A 24,902-nucleotide genomic window follows, 5' to 3' on the forward strand; every position below is an offset into this window, starting at 1 on the left:
TCTCATTTTTCAATTTTTTTTTTTTTTACTCATGATATGTCTGGATATTTTCCTCTTAACTATTACATAGTATTTCAAATTATAATATACTCTGATTATGCAGTCATATAAAATGATGGACCTTAAGTTCTAATTTTTCATGATTAAAAATAAATGATTCTTTGAGCATCCTTATACGTGCCTCCTTGTTCTTCAGTGCATGGTTGTTTCTTTAGGTGAGCTATAGTTACGTAGAATTGCTGGCCAGTAGAGAGTAGACACTTCCAAACTTAATAAAAACAGCCAGACCACCCCTGCCAATAGCAGATATACATGTTTACACTTACACTAGCGATGGAAGAGATCGTCTTCTTTCCCATGCCTTTCTCAATATTTGAGACCCTCAGTCTTTGAAATGCCATCTAGTTGGGTGGATGAAAATTGTATTTATAATTTCACAGGTAAATACTCAGTTTGATCGGTTTCTATTTTTTTTTGCCATTTATATCTGTGTGTGTGTGTGTGTGTGTGTGTGTGTGTGTGTGTGTGTGGTGTGACTTACGTATTCTTAACCTTCATCCATTCACTTTTTTCAGTTGGGTTGTTTGTATTTTTCAACTATTATGAATAATAAGAATTTGTCTATTAAATGTGTTTGAAACTCCCAGTTAACAATGCCTCTTTTAAGTACCTTTCTAACAATTTCCTGACGATGGAATTTTCTGAGGCATGAATGTTCCATGGAATGTTCGTGATAGGTCAGTTGTTATGAAAAATAAAGTCAAAAAGCCTACAACATCTCAATGTAGTAAACAGGAAGACACGATGCTATACTTTGAGTACTCTGTGAAAAGGGGTATTTAAATCGTCCCTTAAATAGTCATTTGACTATTTCCAACAAATGTGATAGCTGAGAAGAAACATATTAATTTATTTGCATAGATGTGTATTAGCTTTGTTCTGGGGGTCAGAGGGAGGCGTTGACAGCTCTTAGGAACAACAGAAAAAACAACAAAACGAAATACTTCCTGTGCTCTACTCTGAACTGCTGCAGGAATATTGAGATGTACAAACCAAATGTTTGCCAGGTTGGCAAATAACCTCAAATTGAGAGATCAAGGGTGATTTAATTTCACAGGTGATATTTTCAGTGAACCTTGAAAGATGGTAATATTTAGACAAGCTGAAATGAAGGAAAAAGTACAGATGGAAAAGTACAGGGTAACCTGGGGACTATGAGTAATACTGTTCAGCTGAAGCACATAGTGTTTAAAGTGAGGTGCTCGGAAATGTTGAGGTTCACACTGTAAATTCACATGATATGCTTTCGTTTGTTCTCTGTAGGAAATGGGAGGAAACACAGAAGGTTTTGGATCAGAGAAGGAGTCTGACTGGAACTGTGCTTTAGGAAGATTAATCTGGAAGCAGGGAGTGCAGGGTTAGATCTGGGAGGATGCTGGAAAAAAAGTCAGCAAGGAGGCTCTGCATCTATCCAAGGAAAAGCTAATTGAAAGCCCATTGTGGGGTGATGGAAATCCCAGTGCTGAGGGAGAAGTGAAACATAGGAGAGCCGATGAAAGCAAAATAGACTTTATTTGAACATTTAAAACCTCTAGCTGATGCCATTTCTAAAGCATCTTCAAACATTTTCAGCTTTGAAAAAGTGAAGGAATATATGGTCCTATTGCTTCAGGCTTCTTTCTTATTTTTATCTAATTATTACATTTAAAATATGTACTTCGATGACTTACTACCCCTTTGAGGAAGGAAATAGTCAAGTTTTGATTTTATAGCTCTAGAGATATGACTTGGACTTTCAGTGTCACCTCTTCTTAAACGTGGTTTTTGAGTTGCTTCTCTGTCCTTTCCTGTGGTTTTTCAGCACCCCAGTATGGAGGTGGCACTGGCTGGCTGGCTGTCTTCCTTTTAGTGGCAAAGCCCAGTAGTTTGTAGACTATCAGACCATCTAACTCAAGGGGTTTAAAATGTCACACAGTCCAATGATCATATAAGGAAATTTTTTTTTTTCCCTGAGACCATATCGTAAAAGGTAATGGAATCACGTTTTGTTTAGTATAACCAAGTTAATATGCCATGTAGCCTTCTGTCCCATCCCTCCATTCCTGTACCCTCAGGGTAGGACTCCTCGCATTTTTTTTTCTCTCCACCAATGATTCAAGGTCTGTCTGAAAGCTTCCCTGGGGGCCTCTGGTTCCCAGTGATTTTTCTCTGGGCTCCTATACAACTTATTGCTTATAATATTCTTTGGACAGATAACTTACACCCTCTTGAGACATTGTTTATATTGTACTGAAGTTAACTTTATATATTTATCAGTTTGTCTCATCATGGGAAATTCTACCTCCCTAACTAGATTATAAACTCCTACAAGGTAAGAATTTAGAGGTTTGGCAAACTCTATTCTAATCTTAGTTCCAGTTTTTATTTTCCTTAATGATCCTTCAGAGTTAAGGGAAAGATACCTCACATTTAGAGATTTTTTTTTTTTTTTTTTACAAAATCAGCTTAGCTGCATTAAGTGTGTCCATTTGACCAATGTCATAATATGACTTGCTTAAAGTCTGATTGTACATTTTCTTCTAAAACCCGAAATTGCCAGTTGCTTTGGTAAATCAGCATCCTGCCAAGTGCCACCAGTGGTGTGGCCAGCCTCCCCAGACGCTCTCAGCTGCCACGACACTCCGTATACTCCCACGTCATTAACTAGGTGTTCTGATTGCCTGGATCAATCCCATTATGCTTTGCTTCTCTGTTGACATCAGTGACCATCAGGAATTCAAGACCTGATTCTCCAAGATCATTAGACCAACTTTCCTTCTAATCACCCTACTTTCCCAAACCCATCAATGGTGCAATATCTGCACCATTTTTTTTCTTGGCCCTTATTTCTCTCCTTACGTAATCTACAGATGCTAAATCCATGATCTAGCATCTCCAATGCATGTGAACACTATTATAATAAGCCACGGACAATCAGAGTGCAGAAGTAAAGGCATTCTGGATTCAGGTTATTTGTTTAAACTGCGTGTCTCCCTGGTACTCACACACTTTGAAAAATGTGTTACTTGCTTTTTAATTAAAGTATCTTGGATCAAAGTGTCTGAATCAGGGTCTCTACCATTAAACATGCAATCATGTTGTAATAGCTTCTATCATAAAACAAAACAAAACAAAACAAAAACAAAAGCAGAAACTCACTTGACTCCTTGTCTTCTTTAGGCTCTGCCCCATAAATCTTCTCTCGACTACAGAACTCCATGAAAGATTTGTATATTTTCAGTCTCTGCTTTCCTTTTTTATATTGAGGTGTAACTGACATATAACATTATATTAGTCTCAGGTGTACAATGTAATAATTTGATATTTATATATGTTGTGAAATGATCACCACAATAATTCTAATGAACATCTGTCACCACACATCATTGCAAACTTTTTTTTCTTGGAATGAGAACATTTTAAGATTTACTCTTTCAGCAACTTTCAAGTATGCAATACAGTATTATTTAGTCATCCGACTGTACCTGACATCTCCATGACTTACTTATAACTGGAAATTTAGAGCTTTTGACAGTCTCTGCTTTCTTATTTCCTTTCACCTCCTGTACCCCAATTACTATGCTTTCTCCCACACTTCACAGAAACTACACTTTTCACAAGTGACCAATGGTCTTTTTCTCAGAAGATATATGGTCAGTTTTCATCCTCATTTTACGTGAGTTATCAGTCACTGTGCACACATTCGATTATTTCCTCTTTTTATTTTTTTTTTGAAAGATTTCATTTATTTATTTATTTTAGAAAGAGAGTGTGCGTGAATGAGAGAGAGTGAGAGCAGAGGCAGGGGCAGAGGGAGGGGGAGGGAGAGTCCCAGGCAGATGACATGGGGCTCTATCCCAGGACCCTGAGATCATGACCTGAGCCGAAATCAAGAGTTGGACGCTCAACCAACTCATCCACTCTGGTGCCAGTATTATTTCCTCTTTTTAAAAAACATTCTCTTCATTTGTATTTTGAGATAGCCCATGCTCCATTCTCATGGGATTTCCTCTTCTCTGAAAACTTCTTTTCAGAATCTTTCTCAACTTCTCGTTGTCTCTACCTGTGAATGTTGGGGAGCCCCAGGTTATCAGTCTTCCGTGCTCTCTTCCATCTGTATGCATCCTAAGCACATGCCGTCGACAGCCACATTCATGTACCTTGCCTGACCTCACCTTTGAGGTTTCAGCTCCAATAACTAAAAGCTTATTGGACAGTTCCTCTTGAATGAATCATAGTTACAGAAAGCCAAACCTGTCCAAAGGAGAATTTTATTTTTCTCCCCAAATTCATTCTTCTCTAGCTTACATGACACTTCCGTTTGCCCAGTTGCCTTGGCCAGAAAATACCAGAAGTCATTCTTGGATCTGCTGGTCCTTTCACTTGTGGTATTTAATCCATCCTCAAGTCCTCTGTTCTCACCTTCAAAATATGTGTCCTCCAGCTAGATCTTGGTCCTCATAGGCCAGTCTTGGCAAAGCCAGCCTCCCCTTCTCCCTGAACCACACAGACAGCTTCATATCTGGATTCATTATTTCCTTCCTGTCTATCACTTTCTTATGACTTGCCCAAACAATAGACAGTATGATATTTTTAAAATGTAAAACAGCTCGTGTCATTGCTCTACTCAAAACCCTGCAGTGATTTCAGACAAACTCACACTTTGGCGGAACGTAAATGAAGCCACATAATCTGGCTGATTTACTACCTCAGACACCAGACACTACCCCCATCTCCCCCGCCCAGTGGCAGTGGCCTTCTTTTCTTCTTCCCAGGGCTATTTTTATTCCCGTTCTCTCTACATATGAAGCACTTCCCTATGATCTTCCAATGGCTGCCTCTGTACTTCATTCAGAACATAATGCGAACGCTACTTTAAAAGAAGACTTTCTCGGCCACCTCGTTGAAACAGTCTCATCCTCTCTCCAACTCATCAGTCTATCACTTACCCATTTAAAAAAAAATTTTTTTTTGAAGTTTTTTATTTCAATTCCAGTTAGTTAACATACAGTGTGATATTAGTTTCAGGTGTGCAATACAGTGGTTCAGCCTTTCCATACAACACCCCGTGCTCATCACAAGTGCACTCCTTAATCCCCATTGCCTATTTAATCCGTTCCCCCATCCACCTTCCCCCTGGTAACCATCAGTCTGCTCTCTATAGTTAAGAGTCTGTTTCTTGGTTTGACTCTCTCTTTTTTCCGCTTTGCTCATTTGTTTTGTCTTAAATTCCACATATGAGTGAGATCATATGGTATTTCTCTTCCTCCGACTCTCTTATTTCACTTAGCATAATTCTCTGTAGTTCTCTCCATGTCATTGAAATGGTGAGATTTCACTCTTTTTATGCTGAGTAATATTCTGTGTTTATATACCATGTCTTTTTTATCCATTCAACACTCCATCCTCTCTCCAGTGTATTATGCTTCAGTCTGTCACTTAATCCATCTTTGGCTGAATAACATTCATTAAGGCATAAAGGTAATATATTTGATGTTCTATTTTCAGTTTCTCCTGCTAGAATGTAAGCATTTTGAAAGAAGGTTCATCATCTTTTGGAGTCTATTCTCGTTTCTTAAAATAATGCCCTACCAATAAATAGGTGCTCAATTTATTGATCAGTACTGTAATCTGTAGCTAAACAAGGACTAAAGCCATAAGTTTGGGGCACCTGGTTGGCTCAGTCGGTTGAGCTTCTGCCTTGCCCTCAGGTTATGATCTCAGGGTCCTGGGATCGAGTCCTGTGCGGGGCTTCCTGCTCAGTGGGGAGCCTGCTTCTCTCTCTGCCCCGCCCCCTGCTCATGCTCTCTCTTTCTCAGTTAAATAAATAAAATCTTAAAAAAATGAAGTGCGTAAGTTTGACTTCCAGTCCTGGGAACTTTCTAAACTAATGTGTTTCCATAAGTGGAAGGAGCAGGAAAGATAGGAAGGAGTGAAAAAAGGAAGAAAGAATGGAAGGAAGGAGGGAAACTAAAAGGGAGGAAGAGGAGGAATGAGAAAAAGAAGGAAAGAAAGAAGAAAGGGAGGGAGGAAAAGAGAGAGGGTAAAGAGGGGAAATGCTTGGTTGTCGTGGTCAGTTTTCAGTCTCTCCCTGTTCCTGACTACAAGACAGCTCAGTTTGGAAGAATTAGTCCACAATTCTGGCTTGGTTTTCCTTTTATTTGATCACGTTGGCACTTCAGCATCATTCTGGTGGTTTTACACAGAAGGTGGACTTTTTATGCAGATTTCACATAACTAAATATTTGTCACTTTGGCCAAAGTTGGATTTTTTTTCTAAGAGTCCTGAGCTAAATGATTTTAAATGGACCCAGTCGGTATGTGTGAGTGATTATGAATCAGATTGAAATGCAGATGCTCCCTCTGGTGGTTTAATTTACAGGTGTTCTAAAATAGCAATGCGGAATTAAGATGCCACTTATAACAAACTGGGGGTTGCAGAAGGGAGGGGTGTGAGATGGGGTAACTGGGGGATGGACATTAAAGAGGGCACATGATGTGATGATCACCGGGCGTTATACGCAACTAATGAATCATCGAGCACTACATCAAAAACTAATGGTGTACTATATGTTGGCTAATTGAATTCAAATAAATACAAGATCCCACTTACAAGATCTTAGAAATGTTATTCTGCTTCACTCTGTCTGCCTCTTCCCCCCTTCGTCTTCCTTCTTCTTCTCTTTTAATCTTAAATGTAAAATGAATCAGGGGGGCGACCTTTATGATAATATCTACTGAAATCTGTATAGGGAAGCAACTTCTGGAAAATTAGAAGGAAAGGCAGGAGAAGTCAGCCACTCAAGGCCAAACATTCTTTGGGAAAAGGGCCTTGTTCACTCTTTGCTCGCTATAGGGTAAACATATCCTTACTCTTTTTTTTTTTTTTTAAAGATTTTATTTATTTATTCATGAGAGACAGAGAGAGAGAGAGGCAGAGGGAGAAGCAGGCTCCCGCGGAGCAGGGAGCCCGATGCGGGACTCGATCCCAGGACCCTGGGATCCTGACCTGAGCCGAAGGCAGACGCTTAACGACTGAGCCACCCAGGCGTCCAACATACCTTTACTCTTACAAAGTGGAGACAGTAGGTGTTTTCTTCCTTACTCAGCACTGACATTGTTTTATTTGCTTTTTCCCAGGAACTGGGCACCTTGTACAAACTTAGAATTCTCCTTATGGCTAACTTACATTTAAAGGTACTGCTTTATGGAGTCTTAATAATTTATAACTTACTATAAATATTCCTTGTTGCAATGCTAGAATGTACTAGTGTTTTAAAAGTGGTATTATGGCTATAACTTTTATATCTTTTCCACAGCTGACTGCTGGAGTTATTTATACCTTGAACTTCAAAGTAGCATGCATATGATTTAGATGGTGATTGTTCCGTAGTTACAGAGTATGATATTCTGTAATCACTTGGTTTTTCACTTTCATTAATACAAACTCAGCAAAATCTTTTATAATAATATACTATCACCATGCCATAATTCCAATTCTCATGATGTTGGTATTTCTCACCTAAAGTAACTTTGAATCAGAAAACATCTGACTTACTAATGGAAATTGTCAGAAAAATAGGATATATTTTATAAATGACTCCTTTAAGTTCAATTTTCCTGAAATTCATTTCTGATCATATGATTTGACTATATTACTCTTGCTTAATTACTATGGTTTAATTATTTATTTAATTAAATTTATTTAAACATTTATAGGGGCGCCTGAGTGGCTCATTCTGTTAAGCGTCTGCCTTTGGCTCAGGTCATGGTCCCAGGGTCCTGGGATCGAGCCCCGCATCGGGCTCCCTGCTCTGCGGGAAGCTGGCTTCTCCCTCTCCCTCTGCCTGCCGCACCCACTGCTTGTATTCTATCTCTCTGTCAAATAAATAAATCAAATCTTTAAAAAACTTATTTAAACATTTTTCAACATTAATTCAGCATGTTTTTATATGTTCATTGAAGTATATAATGCATTATATTGAAGAATATGCCAGGAACATGCTTTGGGTGGAATCTACCTGATTCAAAGATTGAGTTCACAAATTATGTTATGATGTAGGGGACACTATCATGTGTGTCTATAGGATGAAAAGATATATACCTTTGTCAAAATACGATGACACATGAAGGAAATTCATTGATAACTTAAGGAAAATTAAACAAGATTTTTATGTTTTAAGGGTTTTACCTATCTGCATCCCCCTTTTATTACTTGCCTGTAATTATAATCATTTCATTACAGGCATCAAAGCAGATGTAAACAACGATAAAGACTATGATGTTCACAACAGTGTGTGCAGTCATTAAAAGATATGTTATTTAGTCAAGCCTGATTATGGCATTGAATTATTTATAGTTCTCCAGAGAAATATATATATGGAGAGATTTATTATGAGGAATTGCACATGTGATCATGGAGGCTGAGAAGTCCCACGATCTGCTGTCTGCAGTGTGGAGACCAAGGAAAGCCAGGAGCATTTAATTCAGCCTGAGTCTGAAAGCCTGAGAACCAGGGAATCTGATGGTGTGAATCCCAGTCTGAGGGCAGGAGAAGAGGAGATGACATGTCCCCGTTTACTCCATGAGGCAGGGAAAAAGACGAATTCCTCCTTCCTCTGTCTTTTGTTCTATCCAGGCCCTCAGTAGATGGTATGATGCCCACGCACATTGGGGAAGGCAGTCCTCTTTACTGAATCCACTGACTCAGATGCTAATCTCATCTGGAAATATGGTCACAGACACACCCAGAAGTAATGTGGAATCTTGGCACCCTGTGGCCACTCAAGGTGACACACACAATTAATCATCACAGGCCTTCAATATGCAGTTATAATACCATGATTAAAAGCAATCTTGATCAGTTGCATCTAACATGGAAAGCACAGAAGGTGATATGATATTTTTAATAACTTTTAAAAGTTATTTGCAATGCCAAAATAACATTTATTCACTAAGGTATTTTAATAGGCAATTTAAAAGTATGTGGATTAGGGCACCTGTGTGGCTCAGATGATTAAGTGTCTCCCTTCGGCTTAGGTCATGATCCCAGGGTCCGGGGATTGAGCCCCGCATCGGTGGGGAGCCTGATTCTCCCTCTCCTTCTACTGCTTCCCGTGCTTGTGCTCTTTCACTCTCTCTGTAAAATAAGTAAATAAAATCTTTAAAAAAAGTATGTGGATTAGAAAGCTTTTGATATCAACCATGGATTTTAAGTGCGACCACAGATCCCTAGCAATATGAAAAGCCTTTTTATATTGAAAACAAATCTCTTTTTAGAGAAAATATTGAGTATTCATAAATCCAAGAACATCCAATATATTGTCAGTTGTGATATTTATAATGAAATCTGACAGAAGTTTGCTTTTCTGATTCTGCTAATCAGGTATTTGATCAAACCAAAATTATTTTGCTGCGTAGTCTTTAGCTCAGGAAGCTACTGAATCTTATGTGACTCTGTCACAAAGTTGGAACTTGGGGGTTGCATCAAGGGAGGACTTCTTTTTCATAAATTCAGTGATCCTAAAATCAGGTCAGAAATCAAATTGTCTAATATCCTTGCAATTCTTTCTTTCTCCCCCCGCCCCATTAGTTTGCTGGAATCTTAAAGGGAATAACAGCCATGTTTCCCTCATCCATTTCCACATGCAAAGGAAAAAGGAGCCTCTCTGGTCTATTCACAGATGTCGATCATCTTCAATCCCAATTATATTATTCACACAGGACCCTCAGGAACCAGGTCTTACAGAATATGAATTCCTCACAGTGGCTAAGAAGATGTGAATAACAAGGCCGCTAGTTGGTATAAGGAAGGGACTGTTTATTCAATAGCAGCAGGAAGACTCCTCCACTAACTGGAGTAGCCTTAGCACAGTTACATTCCTGCTTTGGGCTTCAGTTTTCTCACCTCTAGATTAAGGCCGGCTGCCTTCTCAGTGACTGCCAGCTCTCTGAGTAGGGGAGTCCTTCCCTCTCCCCCTTCCTCTCCTCCCTTTATCCCTTCCTTCTCATCTTCCACCTTTCCAGTCCCCCTTCCTTCTCCTCCTCTTTGTTTCCTGGTGTATTTTCAGGGTTGTTTTCCTCCAGCAAAATGATTTTCTTTCTGACCTTGGCATTCTATATCCATTTTGTCATTTCACCATTTCCATGGTTTTCACGCTTGGCCCTACACAGGTGATTCTACTCATTAACTTTCTTTTACTCTCCAATCCATCATTTAGAACTACCTTTTAGAATTACCTCCAATTCAGAGTTTTAAATGAGAATTTATCTCCTGCTCTAAGGAACAGATAAACCAAAACAATACACTTATTCTGCCTCCTCACTTCTACACATTGGTAATTGGATCTTTTTTCACCCTGATTAACAGATTCAAAACTGCTAACAGCTTTAATTCTCCTCCTTTTTTTTGCCTCTTACAGTGATGGAGCATCCATCTCTGCTTCATCCTCTGAACTGGATTGCTTAGTAAGCACTCACAGTACCTCCACATTCATTGCTTTTCAATTGGTAATCTTCTAAACATTTTTCTCTTCAATAATAATAGTAATTATTATTATTATAACATTTCAAAAGATCATTGCAAAAGACATGGAGGCTCTGCTTATGGGAATCAAATGAAAATGAACAATCTAAGTTGTTCTTTAAAAAAGCTTTTCTGGGTGCCTGGGTGGTTCAGTCGGTTAAGTGTCTGCCTTCCGCTCAGGTCATGATCCCTGGGTCCGGGCTCAGGTCATGATCCCTGGGTCCTGGGATCGAGCCCCGTGTAGCATCGGGCTCCTTGCTCAGCAAGGGGGGGGTCTGCTTGTCTCTCTCCCTCTGCTCCTCCCCCAGCTCATTCTCTCTCTCTCTCTAGCTCAACTTTCTCAAATAAATAAAATCTTAAAAATAAATTAAAAAACTTTGAGAGATTCTTAACCCCAAGTTTTGATGATATGATGATTTGAGTAAGACTGAGTGATCAGAGAGGGAGGCTCTAGGAGAAAGTTGTGCTTTTGCATTAGGGCTAAAATTGCAGTGAGAATGGGAGGGTCGGCTGGTGACAAGGAGTTGCTGAAAGAAGTACTCGCTCCCAGTGGGAGAAATGACATGGCTTAGGAGCGACTAAAAGAGGCATTTCAAGGTGAGATGGGAACTTGAAGATCCATGGGGAAGCCAGAGGAGGAGCTTAAAAGCAAAAGTAGGTCAGCACTAAGCGGGAAAACTTTTTTTTTTTTCCTGAGACACTTCAGACTGATTGCAGGGGCGAATGGTAGAGAGCAGGGAGGAGAGAATCAGGAGGAGATGGCTGTGTAAGCTGAAGATGAAAAACAGTCAAAGTAAGTGTGAAGGACTTTTCACTAGCAAGAAGGTATTGAAATGGGCCACCCAAATCGGCTCAGCCCCAGGGAGCTAAGGTGACAGGCTAAGGCTGACAGATCCCTTTCCAATCCCTTTCCATAAGGTGTGAAGTCGAGCTCTCAGGATAGCAAGTCGACAAATCAAAGGGCTTTGAAATTTATTTGTATTTGTTGGAATTTGCTATATATGCCTGTACCTTTGGATACCATCAAAGATGACTTCTAAGTCTATGGCTTGTACATTTTCTTTTCTATCTGTAAAAAGAAAAACAAAACAAAAACAAACCTGGACTTACTCTGGTGATCAGTTTTTACAAATATTGAATCATTATGTTGTATACGTGAAACTAATATGTATAATGTTATGTGAATTATAATGTTATGTGAATTATGTATCAAAAATTTAGAAAAAACTAAAAAAATTAGTAGAATCATAAAATAAGCCAAAAAAAAAAAAAAAACACCACAACATTACAAAGATGATAATGGGAATAAAGATCTTGTGAGGCTGGTATTTTCAGCTTTCCATCTGCCTGTCTAGGAAATATGTTCAAGGGCAGATACGGTCTTAGGTCCAACATGGGAGGGTCAGGATGAAATAAGATGTCCCTTAACGTAGGGTTTGATATTTCTCAATTTTCAAGGACGAGAAAGCTGAGATTCCTAGAAGTTTCAAGACTTGTCTAGAGCTCTGTGGCTAGTCACATTGGATCATGTTAGCAGTCTGTTTCTCTCTTACTGTGCTCCTTCATTTAAAATATTCTTCAGTATCACTAAACAATCTTAGTCAATATTTCTCCTACCAACTTATATCGTCTTCCCTTGGTTTTTGTTACTAGGAGTTGTTGACAATGAGGATACTTTTTTCCATTTAAAGATATTTTAGCTCTTTGAACTAATAATTACTTACACTCCACTATCACTATTTTTCAGCTTTGTGGAAATTTGCTTTGAGCCTTTTAACACCTTGGCTTTACACTTCTTTAACTTCTCAAATTTCAGTCATTTGCTATAAGCCCTATTGATTTTTTTAATAGACTTTAATTTTTAGAGCAGCTTCAGGTTCAAATTGAAACTGAACAGAAGACAAGATTCCCCATATATCCCTGTCCTCACTCATGCTTTTAGCCTACCCTGTTCTCGACATCCCCTATCAGAGTCAGACATTTGTTGGAACTGATGAACCTCAGCTGCCACATCATTATCTGCCAGAGTCTATAGCTTACGTCGGGATTCACTCATGGTGTTGTATATTCCAGAGGTTTGGACAAATTTATAATGACATATATCTGCCATTATGGTATCGTACACAGTAGTTCTACCGCCCCAAGCATCCTCTGTACTCTGCCCCCCTTTCCCAAATTCCCTCTGATCTCTGACAACCACTGCCTCCATAGTTTTGCCTTTTCTAGAATGTCATATAGTTGGAATCATACAGCTTGTAGCCTTTTCAAATTGGCTTATTTTACTTAGTAAAAGGCAATTAAGTTTCCTCCACGTCTTTGCATGGCCTAATAGCTCATGTCTTTCTCTTTTTTTAAAGATTTATTTATTTACTTATTTGAGAAAGAGGGGGAAGGGGCAGAGGGAGAGGAAGAGAGAATCTCAAGCAGACTCCCCGCTGAGCGTGGAGCCCAATGTGGGGCTTGATCCCACAACCCTGAGATAATGACCTGAGCCGAAACCAAGTCCGATGCTTAATTGACTGAGCCACCCATGCGCCCCTCATTTCTTTTTAGATCTGAATAATATTCTTTTTAGTGCTGAATAGTAATAAATAATGATAATTTAGTGCTGAATAAAAAAGGTACCACAGTTTTGCCCATTCACCTACTGAAGGACCTCTTGGTTGCTTCCACGTTTTAGCAATTCTGAATGAAACTGCTGTGAACAACCATGCGCAGGTTTTTGTGTGGACATAAGTTTTCAATTCCTTTGGATAATTTTATTTTTGTGAGAAGCCACCAAACTGTCTTCCAGACTGTCTGTACCATTCTTCGTTCCCACTGGCCATGAATGACAGACAGTTCTGTTACTTGACATCTCCCTACCTTTTGGTGGTGTCAGTGTTCTGGATGTGGCCTTGTTGATTGTACTTCTCTTGTGTCTGTAATTCATGAATCTTTCTCTTTATGGTCGCTGTCACCACTAACGTTCAAAATCATTTCCGCCCCTCAGGACTACTGCAGGACTCTCTTAACAATTTACCTGTCTCTACCAGGTCTGCCTCCCCAGCCCAACTTGGACAGTGCCTCCGGATTCATTGACTAAATATCAGCTTTAGTATTTTAACTTTTCCATTAGAAAGTCATCAGAAGCTTTTGTCTAATAAATAAAACTGAGCCTGGCATTGAAAATGCTCCAACATTTATCTCTAGCCCAGCCTTCAAACATAATTTCCTTTTACTATTTCCCTCTATAATCCTGTCTTTCAAGGCAAACTACGTTTTTTTTTATTTTTTTACCTCTTTTCTGTGTTAGCCTCATTATTTTCTTGCATCTACCTCCTTGAGGATTTTTCCTCTGCCTTTCATCGCTATTTTTTGTCATAACAACATGATACAATCAATCTCCATGCTACTGCCTTGCCCTCCAGCATGCCTCTTAGACCTGCCTCTTTCTTCCTCTGCCATGACTTTGGGCTCCAGTTTTGATCCACTGTTCTAAAGGACCTTCTTTGCTGTCATGGTGATTTCTCTCTTGTGGGAATCTTAAGCTACCATTTTCCTGCTTGGAAGCTTTTCCTGCTCTTCATTTGCCGAAGCAAGTTCTTTGGCTTGGTTTTTAGGTCAAATCATGGCATTTTTACGTCTCACCTCTTGCTCTACCATTTTCTTTCATTATTCACTTTGTGTTCTATGTCAACATACTAAGTTGCACACCTCTTTGCTTTTCTACTCTCTCCTAAAAATTTTCCCTGCTTTGTCCACCTGACAGACTCTTAGTTTATGCTTTACCTTGTTCTTTAGGCATGACCTCCTGAAGCTTTTCCCTGAACACCCCAAGCAAAGTGAAGCTGTCCATTTTCTAAGTGTTTCAGTGTTACTTCTAGCTATTTCTGTGGGAGCTGGTGTCTTGTTCTATTATAATTACCATTTTACGGTCTGACTTTTATCTTAATTGTGTGCAAGGGCCACACCTGATTCATGTTTGTATCTCTAACATCAAAAAGAATGGGGTGCAGTAAATATTTGTGTATTTATAATTTGGCTGACTTGAAATCACATCTCAGCATATTCAGGCCCGACCCCTACTCCAAGCTTCATGCCAGTGGAGTGGTCTTTCCCACGATGGTATTTCCTGGTGTCACTCTTCACCCTCCTTCAAGTGTCTGCAACACTGTTAGTCCCTCTCTTTTCACATACACACATCTTGCATTTTGATGTTTGAGAATTATTTTTTCTTTCTTCTGAAATTGTCAGCTCTTTTAGGAGAAAATTCGGTTTCCCATCTTTTATCTCTTCTAAACTTTAATACATGTTCTTTGCAAATATTAGAAGCGAAATAAATACAGTTTCAAGAAACAAATTAGTGTATCATTCCTTTAATGCCCATTGCATGGAAAATCAAAGAAATTGATAACTTTAAGGGAACTTTGGAATAATTTACTCTAACGTCTTCATCTTACATCTAAAGGAGTCAAATTCAAAGAAGTTCTGCTACTGTCTTCAAGATCTCAGTGATTAAGATGGAAAAAAATTTGGACAAGAACCAAAATCTCCTGATTCCTAGGCAATGCTTTTATATATTTGCGATTATACTACTCTACCTCTTTAAGTGTATAAGGTATCATGTGAGTCTTTTTTTATTGCTTTACATGATAATATGTCCAATTCATTACTTAATTTTTCAATGATAACTATGTAAATTATACAAAGATGTTTGCTAGATAAGTTTTTTAATGAATTTTTCATTTGGATAATTATTTAAAAAACAAATATACTAACACTCTCAAAATACAGGAAGAAGATATAGAACTATTACAAAATATGATCTTTACATAAACAAAATCATTATTATTTCTAGGAAAGGACCTTAAGAAGAAAACCACTCTTAGAACTCACTTAGAAACAGACTGCATATTTAATAGCAAATTATTTCATTTAAATATCAGTACAATTATGTGATTGTCATCAATTGAATATAAAACATAAATAATATCTACTTTGGTTAAGTAGTCTTATTTATATAAGCAAACAAGTTTATTAATATCGTTCTCTGACTCATTCTGCATATATGTTTTCTTCATGTATTTTATACATGTACTCAGGCAAAGTATATCAATATGTATAGCATCAATTTATCACGGCTGCCATTTTATACAGATAATTTAATTCCCCCACTCGAAAATTGACAAACATTTTATGTCTTTTTTCTTTTAACATTTTATGTCTTAAAAGTTACTACTGAGGTATAAGTAGGAACATGCCATTGTTTTGGACATTACATTACAAACATTACATTCTCAGGTAGGATGGAGGATGGTTTCTAACTGCCTTTTAATATTTTCTTTTTGAAAGGTCAATAAGATTTGTGGCCGTCTAATCAGAACACCTACACAAAGCCCCCGTTGTTCTTTTGATGGAAGCAAAGAGAAGCATGGGATGAAGATCTCTGCCAGAAACGATGAAGAGACACTTGCCAACAGAAGAAAGTAAGACATTTGTTTTACAACCAGAAAGAGAAGAGAAAGTAAGCCATTAATTTTCAACAGAATAGAATGTATTCAATTATGTAGAATGGAATACACTATTGAAGAGAAAAAGATCACCATTAATTACTTTTAAAATTCAGCGGTTGCTCCTATTCAATTAATTAGGAATATGAGTGCAACTTGTGAGACCAATAAAACTTTCTGTGATAAGGGACACTTGCTATAATACAACATGGCAGGCAATAGGCACATGTCACTGAGCACTTAAAATATGGCTAGTGTACAGCAGATCTCTAGGACTTACTCCTCTTGCTTCACTGAAACTTTATGCCCATTAATTAATACCTCCCCATTTCCTTCTCCCTGTGACCAACAACACTGTATTGTACCCTTCAAATTTTAAGAGGGTAGATCTTACCACGATAAAATAAAAAAATTAGTTTGAAATATGGCTAATGTGACTGAGGATTGAATTTTTAATTTTAATTAATTTTAGTCTTAATTCTATATATACCTACTATATTGGACAATGAACACAGAGTATTCACATAAGTGATGAAATCAGTATTACCATATGCTAAGCATCTGTTAGAAAATGGTTGGATAAGAAGAAGTTTCTATACGTTTTATCTGGAATGCTGAAAATGGCTATCTATTGATTCAAAATGATAAGCATTGAGTAGCTTGCTTCTATAACTCACGTTTCTACCTCTATTCCCGTCATTGTTTCACATGTTAAATTAGAGCATTCATTAATAATCTCTTCGCTTGATAATTGACAGTCAAACTGAAAAACTCTTAAAAATGAAGGAAACTATTATTTTATTTACTTTTGCATTCTATTGACCAGTGTATGTTCGGGCAAATACTAGATTCTCAGTGGGTGTTTTTGAATTGAACTGAAATTCAGAATTCTATATTCATTTATTAATTCAAGTAGTTATTTCTAATAATACCTTATGGCAAACTCAGTATGTTACATAGCTTTACTCTCTCTAATGTAGAATCTGTCTTTCCTTTTGGGACAGTGGTCCTAATTGCCTCATTCTCTTCTCAGATGGACTATAATTTGGAATAAAGATCTGGGCTATTGCTGGCTGTTTGCCGCAGCTCAAAAGAATTAGCACTTTGTTTGCATGCAAAGTAGCTGTTTTTTTTCCTCCAAACATCTATAGTGATCAGCAGTCTTTTCTTGTATTTGAGAAATTAATGAGTTAGGCTAGCGTATAGCATATAGTGGCTAGGGTATAGTGTAGAGTGGTTCTTATAACAAAATCTAGCTAAGGAAGATCTTAAGTTCTTAAAGGTCATGTCTGTTTCACCACCAGAGCAATTCAGTTGTTGGAAAGACGAAACAAAACCCAATACAAGTGAAACGTCTCAGGAGTGATGAGAGGCTCATATGAATAGCTAGCTTTATAAGTATCTGTCCATCCACTGAATAAACGTCCTTGTCACCAATCTTGCAAACTCATGTATTTCTCTGTCCCTAATCAGCCAGCCACCATTTAGCCATTGCCCAAGAATAAGAGTAGGTCCATCATAGACCAAAGTCACACCACGCAGAGTGAACAACCAAAGGTATTACACATGAGCCCGCTTATGCAATTTATTTCTACACATTTCTTATTGCCACTCCTAAATGGAACTTAATTGCTAGGGCAGTATACTTTGGCTTAATACTTATATGTTGTACAGACCTATACATAAACATCTCCTGAATTTTATTTAGCTTTCCATGTCCATATACTAGGCCTGAATTTTATTTATCTTTCATCCCTGATAATTCCACATGAGGTCATACATTTCAAATGAAATAGCTGGGGAAATGTAGCAGAGTAGGTGCTGAGTGACTATGAGCTACTTTCTGTGCATCTTAACTTGTGCTTTTTCTACCCACTTGAGCCTGATTTTCAATAGATCATTTCCACTTGATGATATATTGCTTCTATATAGGCCTGATCTCATAGCGTGGAGGATCAGATAGTCAGATCATGGGTATCTCAGGTTGCAGTGTCACTTGCTAGCTCATGGTCAAGTGTGTAGTTTCTATCAGATCCCAGTTGCAAACCAACCGACCAATGAACTAACCAACCAACCAAACAAAAACAGTGTTTAGCAAAAGCGGGAATGCTTTTAGTCCAAAATCCTTGATGTCTATACTGTTATTCTTCTAACGGGACTTTCCAGAATCTCTGTAGAGCATCTTCATTTGCCACTGGTACTTCAGGCGCCATTGAGTGGATGAGCTGGGTCATCTGGACTGAATATCAGAACAGTTTGCAAGAAGCCAACCTACAGACTTCTTTCTCATGCAAAAGCTCCTTGGGGCTACTTTATAAAAGGGTTGTAGCAACACACTCAAGTATGTATCATGTTTTCTCTAATGTGCAAAGGGACCCAAATAGTATTGTGCCTCTTCCTGAGTGCTAGGTCATCTTAAGGCAGAAATTTGGCCTTTTACATTAGAATATCCCAGTACGATCCAGACTACTGGACATTTAGAAACCCTGCTGAATTCTCAAGCCTTGAAATATCAATATTTTTCCCCACCAGAGTCATGCACATGTCTACTAAGGCAACTAGGATGATGTGATCAATATTTTATTATCAGCATGGTGTCCTATAGGATGTCCACATGATCAAGGCTCCTGTCTGTCATGGAATGGGTGAATTGCCCTGAGGTCTAACAGTGAAGACATTCTTACCAGTTGAAAGTGAAATATTCCTAATTATCCTTACTAATTGGTAAAGAGATAAAAACATTGCCAAATGGTTAGCTAGATAAGCAGGTGGCAGTACATGTTTTGATTTGCTCAAGCAGATAGCACATACATAGGAGGATATAATTAGAGTCACCCTCTGACTCAGGTTATGATAATCCAAACATTCTCCAAGCCCACCTCCGTGTGCACAGACCAGCCAAGCAAATGGGATGAATATTGAATAGACAGATTGAGACAAAGATATGTTTATAATACTATATCTGGTTACTTTTCTGAACTCCATTCTAATGGTTGGTCTGTTGATGGGATCGGATTTTCTATGTGTACAATCATGTGGTTCACTGGTAGAGCCATTCTAGCAAGAAGCTTGCTATACCTTGTAAAATTCTTATAGTCTATGCACTTAGCTGCTTTCTTTGGATGTATCCCAAAAAACTCTTGCTCATATTCACAAGGAGAATTCTTGAGTATCTGTGGTGGCTGAGAGTCAGAGGCAAGTTATGTGTCCATAACAAGAAAAATGGAAAAATAAAATATGTTACTTTGGAACATTAAGAGTCAGAAGGAAAGAATATATTTTCGTGCATCAAAAAATATCATGATTAAAGAGAAAAAAGTATTAAGCAGGATGAGAATAGTGCAAGACCATTTTTATAAATTAAAAACAAATATATAAAAATCAATAGGTATTTTTCAAGGAAAGGATTTGGGAAATTACTTATCTTAAATATATAAGAATCAGTATTTGTAAAAAAATTCTATCTTAAGTAATAAGTTATGATAGTATGCCAGGGGTTGATGAGTATGCTTAGCTCTCTGTATCTCAGAAAATATGTGTGTGTTTGTCTGTGTATACATATAAATTAACATACATATATACACTGTTATTTTAAACTTTAGATGAAAGGCTTTTTTTTAAATCCTATTTTCCTAATAAAAACATAGTTAAATCTCCTTTAGTCAAAATTCTCATGAGAGCTAATACTCAATTTTTAAATAACCTTTTTTTGCCATTTCATATGCATAATTTTTCATTATGATGTGTAGTAGATATAGTGATTATCCAGATAGAGATAAAATGTAATTTGCTGAAGAGTTTTTGACTTGGGACTTCCTCATTAATTAGAAAAAAATGAAAGTTTATTGTAAAATAAAAAATAGATAAGGAAAAAATGAATTTCCAGTCACGCCATCCAAATCAATGACAAAATCATTGACCACTATTTTGTGCAACTCATAAAGTAAAGTTAAAAAAATCAACAGCTTCTGAGTTAGTTTTTATATTGTATTGTATTGTATCCATGGTAGGTTTTCTTGAGTTTTCTTTATTTACCTTGGGCAATTCCCATGAGAATATCTATAACAGAAAGTATTATCTATAAATTTAAACCAATTTAAAACTATTAAAATAAAGCTATGGAACAACAACAAAAAAACCCCACACCAATTTCTATAAATATAATTGCTCTAGTAGGTGAAAAATAGAAATTGTAAAATGCATCAGTTGTTTCACCGATGTAAATGGAGATAAACACAGTTCTATGTTTAATAATTTAAAATACATTTTTATATATAAATAACTCATAGTCTTTTAAAATTATATTGGCGTAGTTTATTTTATAGGGCGCCTGGGTGGCGCAGTCGAGTAAGCCTCTGATTCTTGAGTTCGGCTCAGGTCATGATCTCAGGGTTGTGAGATCAAGCTCTGGGTTGGGCTCCGTGCTCAGTGGGGAGTCTACTTGGAATTTTTTCTCCCTCTCCCTCTGCCCCTCCCACTCATGCTCTGTCTCTCTCGCCTTCTAAAAATAAATAAATAAATCTTTAGGCTTAGTTTCTTTAGTGGTATATCTTATAAAAAATAGTTACTTAAAGTTTGTTTATTTACTTATTTATTTTAGTAATCTCTACACCCTATGTGGGGCTCAAACTCACAACACCAAGATCAAGATTCGCATGCCTTTCTGACTGAGCCAGCTAGGTGCCCCAAAATTTATTGTTTAAATATACAAATTTGTTGTTTAAAATTATGTTAGATTTATGGTACCCTGACCTAAAAAAAATATTTTGTTTTTTGTAACAGTTTGATTTATATAGTTTTCCATTATTCAAGCAATTCTTTTGAGGTTGCATTAATATAACTATTGTTGGCTTATAAATAATTTGACCAGTTAGCTTTTTTTTAAGCTACCCAACACTATTTATTAAGTGATAATTAATTACTTTTTCATTCTTCAATTGGGTTCTTTAGTCCATTTTTTTAAGGTTTATTTATTTTAGATAGAGAGAGAGTGAGAGTGCATACTTGCACGTATGAGCTGGAGGAGAGGCAGAGGGGGAGTGGGAGAGAGAGAGAACCTCAAGCAGACTCCCCACTGAGCATGGAGCCCGACAAGGGGCTCAATCCCAGGACCCAAGAGATCATGACATGAGTTGAAATCAAGAGTCTGATGCTCAGCTGACTGAGCCGCCCAGATGCCCCAGTTTTGTATGGTGATATATAGTGTTCTTTTTCTTTTTAAAGATTTTATTTTTTTAAGTAATCTCTACAGCCAACATGGGGCTCGAACTTACAACCCTGAGATCAAGAGCCCCACGCTCCACCAGCTGAGCCAGCCAGATGTCCCAGTGATATATACTATGCTGAAGTAGTTTAAAGCTACCATCTTGTTCTTTATTTTCTCTTTACCCCATGTTCTTTATTCTTTTTTTTAAAGACTTATTTACTTAGAGAGAGAGAAAGAGAGAGAGCACTGCTCACAAGCAGGGGAAGGGCCAGAGGGAGATGGAGAGAATCTCAAGCAGACTCCTCGCTGAGCAGGAAGCCCGACATGGGGCTCGATCTCACCACCCTGAGATCATGACCAGAGCTGAAATCAAGATTCAGACACTTAACCAACTGAGCCCCCAGGTGCCCCATGTTCTTTATTCTTTATTCCTCTTTTCTTGCCTTCTTTTGACTTTAACAGGTATTTAATTTTTTAAAAAATCTTCATGGCCTCCTCTTTTTAAAGGTTTTATTTATTTGAGAGAGAGAGAGAATATAATGCGCACACGCGAGCATGTTGCGGGGAGGGGCAGAGGGACAAACCGATTCCCAGGGAGCAAGACCCTGGGATCATGACCTGAGCTGAAGTTAGATGCTTAACCAACTGAGTCACCCAGGTGCCCCTTCATGGCTTTTTATATTTGCATTTCTTTATTATTCTAATGGTTACCATAGAGATCACAATGTGCCTTTTTAATTTTTACTATTGACTTTAAATTAGAACTTTAACCACTTCATTGAACAATATAAGAACCTTAACAGTTTCACTCCATTCCCCTTTTCCTTCCATTACCCTATTCCTAACCAATATCTTACTTCTAACAACATTTTAACAACTTCCGAGGTATTATTGTTATTGTTTTTAAATAGTCAATATTTACTTATAATATCTCATATTTTATTCCTTCTCAGGCTTTTTCTTTTAGTCCCACGTGTCCATCTAGAGTCATTTTGCTTTATTTATTCTTAGGATATTTTTCATTGCTTACTACCGTTGATAAATCCTCTCAGCTTTTGTTTGAACACATCTTCATTTTTGAAGACTATTGTTACTTAGTCCAGAATTCTAGGTCGTTGCCAGCTACCATTTTTATTTATTTATTTATTTATTTATTTATTTATTTATTTATTTTAAAGATTTTATTTATTTATTTGAGAGAGAGAGAGAGAGAGAATGAGAGATAGAGAGCACGAGAGGGAAGAGAGTCAGAGGGAGAAGCAGACTCCCCACTGAGCGGGGAGCCCGATGCGGGACTCGATCCCGGGACTCCAGGATCATGACCTGAGCCGAAGGCAGTCGCTTAACCAACTGAGCCACCCAGGCGCCCGCCAGCTACCATTTTTAAAAATATAAATGTCCATAGTTAAGTTCATGACATGACACTGTAAGACTAATGGGAGGTTTAATGGAAACATTTCACAGGAGAGGTAACTACAATGGTGGGGGCTACTGGGGCCCTGCTCACATCCCTCTTTACCTGGCCGTTTTATCTGCCTCCTGGTGGCTCTCTCTTCAGTGCTGATGATGCACAGTTGCACTATTCTCTGGGGAATTGCCCTCAACAAATTGGAGCCATCTATTTTCATTATCTGTTGCTACTTAACAAGTCATTCCAAAATGTAGTAGCTTAAAGCAACAACAACCATTTATTATGCAATTTTCTGTGGGTTGGGAATTTGGGAGCTGCTCAGCTGTGGGGTTTGGCTCAGGGTTTCTTTTTGACTCTGGTCTCTTAGGATGATTGCTGTTGAGGTCAGGTGAGGCTGCAATCCTCTGAAGGCTCGAGCAGGACCGGGTATCATCTTCCAAGATGGCACACTCACAGGGCCGTTGGCAGGAGGCCTCATGTTCCCGTCACAATGACTTCTCCTTGAGTTTTCTCATAACTCTGTAGCTGGCTTTCCTCAGGACAAATAATCTGAGAGAGAAAAGCAGAAGCTGCAGTGTATTTATGATCCAACCTTGAATTCCCCACTGTCATTTCTGCAATATCCTACAGGTTACACGGGTCAGTTCTGTTCCATGTGGAGGAGGACTACACGCCATCTCATCTACCTGAAGGAGGGGCTTAACCTCCCACCTGCCTCACCCCCTTGGCAGAGGCTCATAAGCAGTACCCGACGGACACCAGGGGATCAAAGGCTTGCCCTTACTCAGTGTGATGGGTCCAGATGTGTGATGCAGTCCATGTGTGCAGCCTGGCTGCAGCTGAGCCCACATCCCGATGTACCTTCTTCCTGCCCACCCCACCCTACTTCCCTCACTGCCTTTCTCTTAAGAGCACTACCTCGATGAACCAATCGTCTGCATCCAAATTCCTGTCTCAGGAACTGCTTCTAGGGAGTCTGACCTAGAGATGTCTGAAAAAGTACCTGAAACAGATGCAGAATAAGTGTGAACTAAGGAAGAAGTATAGTATCTTATCCTAAATACAGCGATTTCTCTATGAATTCCCAAGTTCGTAACCCCTTAGTCTGTTTCTTTCTCCACCTTCCTCCTCCGTATTCATTTCAAAAGAGAACCCTTCTGTTTAATACCTTGTCTTTTCCTTGCTCTATTTCTAACATCTGAAGAAGGACATCCAAATCTGTCCTTGGATCTGAAAGTTGTGCTAAGCCCGAAGTATAGAGTATGTGAGTCTTTTCAGCGTGGAAGGAGGGAAGTGAAACCATAGTACTGGATTCTTTTGATGATATTTTGGAGATGGGATTGTACTTGTTCAGTCTCCCCCCTGTTTTTTCTGTTTATGTAGAATGCCAATAATGAGCTACTTTGAAACTCTGAGTTAATGCTACATCCCAGTTACAGAGGTCTCCAAAAGTTGAGAAAGTCAGGAAGAGCTGCCATTCCTTTAAACATCCCAAAAAAGCATCACTGTGTAGTCTTTTGGGGCAGAAACCAAATCAGCACAGCTGTAAAGGACACTGAACTTATGTAGCTGTCTAAGCCAGCCCAGGCAGAGTGATTTCTCTGTGGCAGTTTCTGCTGTCTGCTTGATTCCTTGAAGTTAGCTGGTAAGAATAAGCTATTAGCAAGCTTAAATCGGTGATAATTAGCAGTACATTATTATTTCAAAGTGGTGTGGCTGTGCCAATTAAGCGGGTAATTAGGAAAACCCCAGGACAATAAATTAAGACAGAGTCTCAACACTAGTGCCCCATCTGTTCTCCAGCAAGCATTCCAATTAGCCAAACCTCTCATTTAAGAATGCGCCAATTAAGGGGATTGGCTGCATGCATGGCTGTGCGTTGGGGTAATAGAGACTGTTCTAGATGCTTAGTAAAAATAAAGTATTTTTGACATAGGAGAGGGTTTTGATATGAAGGTGGGGAAAGGAGAATTTTTGGAAACACTGGGTTTTTAATGTTTGAGACAAAATATAATTAAATGGTTTTATGAGTTTTTGTTTTTCAAAATTGTCTCTTAAGAACTTAATGGAACATTGTATCATCAGGCAGCTCCATGTTATTCTCATGTGTTTATTAAATCTTGATTTGAGTAGGAATTTTACAACTTGAACATTAACAATTTTATTTATTGAGAATGGGAACTAAAAGAGACACTTGAAATTGCTTAGTTGAAAGAGAGGAATGAGTCG

At 38.2% G+C, this 24,902-nt stretch overlaps 1 protein-coding gene across 1 annotated transcript in view; it reads left to right on the forward strand.

The window, feature by feature from the left end:
* GPC5 (glypican 5) overlaps positions 1-24,902 on the forward strand; it is a 649,065-nt gene that overhangs the window by 285,568 nt on the left and 338,595 nt on the right. Inside the window, exon 4 of the mRNA XM_088021980.1 lies at positions 15,899-16,032. Within this exon, the coding sequence (XP_087878106.1) occupies positions 15,899-16,032 (134 nt within the window). The remainder of the gene's footprint in view (positions 1-15,898; positions 16,033-24,902) is intronic.

This window comes from Eumetopias jubatus, unplaced genomic scaffold (genome assembly GCF_037043125.1).
Source record: "Eumetopias jubatus isolate StellerSeaLion01/CBP00866 unplaced genomic scaffold, mEumJub1_p1.0 scaffold_3, whole genome shotgun sequence".
NCBI lineage: Eukaryota > Metazoa > Chordata > Mammalia > Carnivora > Otariidae > Eumetopias > Eumetopias jubatus.